This window comes from Cyprinodon variegatus, unplaced genomic scaffold (genome assembly GCF_000732505.1).
Source record: "Cyprinodon variegatus isolate N-32 unplaced genomic scaffold, C_variegatus-1.0 Scaffold1, whole genome shotgun sequence".
Lineage (NCBI taxonomy): Eukaryota > Metazoa > Chordata > Actinopteri > Cyprinodontiformes > Cyprinodontidae > Cyprinodon > Cyprinodon variegatus.
This window is the reverse complement of record NW_015150454.1, coordinates 965,910-971,637: the sequence shown is the minus strand read 5'-3', so window position 1 is coordinate 971,637 and position 5,728 is coordinate 965,910. Positions and strand designations below refer to the sequence as shown.

The window sequence follows — 5,728 nt, the reverse complement described above, 5'->3', positions numbered from 1 at the left end:
GTGTGTGTGTGTGTGTGTGTGTGTGTGTGTGTGTGTGTGTGTGTGTGTGTGCGTGCGTGTGTTTGTGTCTTATTTATACTTTGAAACTGGTTGTCTGCGTCAGTGTTGCAGTGAGACGTCCCCGCCCCCTCCGGAGACACTCTGCTGCACCTCTCCCAAACTGTAGGTGACCGCAGACAGTACCACAGACAGGGGGCCTCTGATTGGTCAAATCTACATCCGCTCTACTAATGAGTATTTCCTGTGATACCTTACCGGCATGCTTTGTTTGCAGGAACGCCCTTTAGGGACCCTTTTTCCACCTGGATCCCCGCTCTTTTTCACACTCATGTCCCTCCATTGTTGGACAAACTTGCCCCATCGTCCTCAACGCCTCGGTCATATCTAGACCCATAGTTTGTGATTTTCCCCTCTTGCGTTGTGGCGTGGAATAACATAGCGCAGACCACGCTTTAAAATTGAGAATAAATCAAAAATGTCTGCCTCATACCTGCGACAACCTCACAGCAACGCACTGCTAGGGAGTGTAACCAGCACCATAGACAGGCGTAGATAGGCAGGAGAAGATGGATGCGTGGATTGATATAACTTGCTATATAGCACTGGTATGTGGTAGGGGCTTAAACGGATGACATTCTGTCTACAAAAAAACAGCTTCTTGGTGTAACAAGGTTTTATGAAAGAGTAGGAGGAAGTGAAAAACTAGCAGATTGACAAAACAGCAAATCCTCTTCTTAAAAGTTGCTGTGACTATGCATAATCTGATTGGTTTCATAAGTAAGCCCTTGAAAATGATGCATGAAACACCTAAAAATTGTCCAATGAAAAAAAGAAATAAATAAGCACCTGGTGTCCTTCTATATAAAATGCATGCACGGTTTTTCTCTGAATACTTTCAATGTACTCTGTCTTCCTCCTATAGTCCAAAAACACAGCTGTTTGGTTAATTTGTGTTTCCAAATTTCCCCTTGGTTTGAGTTGCTTGCTCCTGTATGTCCCTTTGTTGTTTGTGATTGGCCCAGGACCTATCTAGGGTGTACCTGACCACCCTCTCTTGACCCAGATGGACAAGAGGATATAGGAGAGGAATGGATAGATACAAAATAAAAATAAAAATTCATCTCAGATGTATGTTTGCAAATTACCAAGTACTTTTCTTTGATCATTATTATAAAAGTTACGCCTGGAATAAATGTGTATGTTAATTATTCATGCAGCTGCAAAGACAGCAGTTCACATTCTTTCATATCCTACTTTATACTAAAAAAATAACAACAGTATTATAGTGTTTAAGAATACATCAAGGTTATTTGTTTATAAAGACAGAGTGTGATTTATGTGAAAAATAAACCACACTGTTCCAACACTTTAAGGATCACCTCTGATAGACACAGACATGTGTCTTCCTCAATCCCAATGTGTCTATGGTGATAACAATGAATGTAACAGATGCAGCCACTGAAACTGCACTCCAGTCACAGGCAGAACTCATGTCAATGCAGCACATGCCACCTCGCTGCAATGTGTATACACCTGACCTGGAACAAAGTGGACAACACAACCCAAACCGAGCCCGCCCCAAGACAGAAATCTCACCGTGAGCCACACTTCTCAAAACATTGATGAGACAGGCTGACACTACAGCAGAGCCAGGCAGAGGTGTGGGTGTGACAGCCCACTACCATAATTTCCTCCTGCCATTACCTGCCCAGCCACTCACAATTGTGCTCCCAGAGACAGATGCGCATGAGCACAGGTGCACAAGCCTCCACAGGAACCAAGCGTATGTACAGCACACCAAAACACACAGGACTCTGTTAAAGCTAGAGACAGCTTCTTGCTTCTCGTTTTGACTCATTGTCAGCTTGCCGGATGATTGTTGTCAATTGAGCTGACAGAAATAAGCGTATTAGCTACAACAAGCTCTGGCAATGTCTCCCTCTCGATTTGACTTAGGCAGCAAGAAGAAGTGCATAATGCTGAAGGCAGTCCACTGAGTTTCCCTAAGATGTGCATCTATTTACACCTGGTTTACTAGAGCTGACAGTGAATTGAAGTCACGGTGTCAATATGAGAACATCTCCACTGTCTGACGAGAGATGTCAGTTCAAATTGAAAGGAAAGAATTTTCAAAAATGATGCATTTATTTGATGTGTCAATGTTTGCTTCCTTAACTAGCCAAAAAGTAAGCTGTAGTACTTTCTATGCAGGATACATTTTGACAAATCTTTGCGTAAGGAACATATAAATATGTGTTATCATAGATGTAATCTATATAATCTGTAGAAATCATTAAGGAAAATTCTAAACGTTAACAGCCAGCAGACATTATGGTGTTCTTTCCTAGGCCTAAAAAGTTTTAAATTACATTGAAATGATTAAATACCTATTTCACAAATTGGCTCCCAACATGAGTTCATCTTGATATAAGATTTGCTTAAAGCTTCTATATTATATTTTTCTTTGCCTTCCAAAGTCAACTCTAGTCATATACATAATATTGCTATTGGCACAACAAAATATCAGTTTGTTAAAAAAGATATTGGTTGCTTTCTGGTGCTACCTCTGCAACTTGTAATAAAGATATGTTCATCTCCCCTTGTGAGTGCTGTCCTAGAGCCCTTTGTAAAAAGCAAGAATGTTTTGAATAAAAAAATAAATGAATTGCACATTGAGCATGGAATTCAAGGTTTGATTTAATTGTGTCTTTGTTAAAAAAAAATGCACATGCACAGCCTTGTAGTTGCTCCTGAGAGGGAATGCCTATTAAAAGTGTGCAAGAGCATGCATGAGCCCATTTCTCCTCGTGCACGCTCTGTTTAAAATTTGCTGTTTGCAACTTTCAAAAAGAATATTTAAAAATTTTCCACTGTCAGACTCACCACTGGTAAGTGAAAATGGGGAGGAGCACGTAGGACGGCCTTATGTAAACATATCACCAGAATGATTGACAATTAGGAGGACCACTTATTTGATGATCCACCTGGAAAAAGAACATCCTCCCCTGTGCCTTTAATACAAAGTTTATGGTTGAATAGATGGATGGTGAGGCAGATGGACTTTACAGGTAGGAAATAAATAAAGAACTTTTCTAGACCTGAATACTAACATTTTAACACTAATTAATGTAGAAAAGCTGTTACATGCTGAACTTTTAAAAAGGATACCTTATCTAAACAGCCTGATGAAGATGATGACAAACATGTAAACTACAAGCTCGCCTTAAAACTAACTGCACTCATTTAGTAAATGGTCCACAAGGAGCTCAGTTACAAAAAAAGGAAAAACTTTGCATAGTTATTCCAAATTCCAAACAAGGACCCTATTTGCTTTTAGTTCACATATTTTTGACAGGTTTATGATGAGAGTTTTCTCCTCTTTTTTAATTTTCTTCCAATACAAAGTATGAATATTTAAAGGTATCACAGAAGACTTGCAAACATATATTCAAACTAATTTAAATAATTTGTAAATAAGATATTGAGTTATTGTGTCCACAGATGCTTAATATGCTTAATAGAAAGATAATTCCAAAAAACAAGATAACTGAAACCATAACTTATTTTCTCCCATTTGAAAGTTTAGCAGTAAAGGTGAGAGAGGTGCTCCTATATTGATCATGTCTGTTTTCATGCCACTGAAGATAAAAAAAAAACTATTTCTCATCAACATCCATATTTTTTATGCTCAGTTTTTCTTACCTGAACTGGTTGAAACTCAGATCCAGTCGTCTTGCAAACGAGCCGTACGTCTCACCAAGAAAATTGGGGATGTCCTTAGAGTCATGTCCAATGTATGATATCTTTATGAGTGAAAAAGAAAAAACATACAAACTATAAATATAGAGACCAATTTTGATCTTGATTACTTGACCAAACAAAAATATTTACATTTGAGACAAATTTTGTGTTTTTCAACAGGCACCATTTTAAACCTTAAGGTGTTGTGAGTTTTTATTTATTTATTTGTTTTATTCTGGTGCTAATAGATGCGATAGATGTAAAATGATACAATATTAACACTAAGATGAATAGAAGAAATCCTGATAACATCTGGAGATAGTTACATTGCAACAGCCTGCTGCCAACAGGAATGACTGGTGTAAATAAAAGCAGCTATGTCTCACCTGTAATGACACTTTTACATTGTTATTAGGAGCATGTGCCTACTTTAATATAGTAAGCAATACTGAATATCTTACGTTTTCTGACATAATAACGTGACGCACGTCCATTTGAGCTGAATAATGAACTGAAAACTGAAAGCCATGTGTGTAATGCCAGTGACTGTGTCACATGACTGCAGAGGCCAAACAGAGACAATTAATTTTTGTTTTTATAATAATTTCTATTTCAAAAGTAAAGCATATTTTAGAAGAGGAGACGGTCTGACAGTTTAAGTGCAGAACTTACTTGAGTCCCATTTAAAACGACCGGTGACTCCCTCTGAGCCATCACGTCCTCCTCTGGAACTGGCACTTTGGAGTTTGTTTGTTTTTATGTTAAGCTTTTATTATTAACAGAAGGAATTTTTTAAGAGGCTGAAAACAGAACTGGTGTTCTCGAGCACGTTGTCCACATCCAGTATTGATTTCTGTGAATGTCGCGCTGCTGTGGAGCTGCTCCTGTGGAGGTTTTCTGACGCTTTGAAACTAAAGTGCCTTTCACTGTTTCCGCGTGCCGCTTGAATCAGCTGACCCGCAGTGTTGCGGAAGCACGCGCTCACCGCTCATTAACTCATTCAGCTCGGTGCTGCTGACTGTCTCCTGATGCCTGTACCGGATTTTTTTCCACATAGAGAGAAAAATTGTGCTTACTGTCAATTGAGCATCTCGCTCCATTTGTTGGACCCAAAAACTCACACCTGTTCTAATTACAAAATGATACATTTGTAAACCCTAAACCAAAGATAAACAGATATGAAAGACCAAATTACATGTTAGGAAAGAGCCAGTATTGGCCATTTTATCAGCATTTTCAGAGAAAGAGAAATATCTTGGTTGATTAAAGTAGTCTAATGATTTTCTAGATGTACAATTCAAATACACAGGGTATAAAGGGATAAGGCATTATTTGTAGCTTTTTCTAATTTTTTTTTTCAGGGCCAAATTAAAGAGGATCTTTGCCTCTTGACAAGAGCCAGTTTTGGTCTCCTATACAGCAAATTGAAAAGTGTTAAATAATATGGTGTTCAAAGACAGTGTTTATTTAGCTCTTAATAGAGTTATATTATACAAATATAACTATCAGGTGTCACATGTTAATATTTAAAATTGAGTGTTAAAAATAGTGTTACAGCTAAATCTGGAGGGGCTAAAATGGAAAAAATAACTCTTTCTCTATCAACTCTGAACTCCTATAGTGGATTTGACACATTGACAGACTCCAATGCTACAGGTACCAAACAAAGCTGAGGAAAACCTTACTCTCCATTTTGCTGTCATACATACCCGTTTACCCAGCCTGGCAAATAATTTCTCTCAGATGGTTAAATTTTTTATTTGCATTCTAACTCTATGGCGTTCTTTGAGTAAAGATAGAGCCGTGTGATAGACATTTGCTACGTTGCATTAGCTACATTGCTTTGGTGATAACCTAATCATGATTAGCTTACTTGTAATCTTTGTAACTATAGTATTGAAAAAAAGGTTTGTAGACAAATATTTTATGTATTTTTTGCCTAAATTCATCAACATCAATACACCTAAAAGAATGATTAGTGAAATGT

The 5,728-nt window shown here is 37.8% G+C and overlaps 1 protein-coding gene across 1 annotated transcript in view; it reads right to left on the bottom strand.

Annotated features, from left to right (window-relative positions):
* Positions 1 to 4,652, bottom strand: part of LOC107089985 (chromosome unknown open reading frame, human C10orf11) — a 298,397-nt gene extending 293,745 nt beyond the window's left edge. Inside the window, exons 1-2 of the mRNA XM_015383126.1 lie at positions 4,414 to 4,652; positions 3,703 to 3,803 (exon numbers count right to left, since the gene is read on the bottom strand). Coding sequence (XP_015238612.1) covers positions 3,703 to 3,803; positions 4,414 to 4,455 — 143 coding nt within the window. The 5' untranslated portion in view covers positions 4,456 to 4,652. The remainder of the gene's footprint in view (positions 1 to 3,702; positions 3,804 to 4,413) is intronic.
* Between the last annotated feature and the right edge of the window lie 1,076 nt (positions 4,653 to 5,728).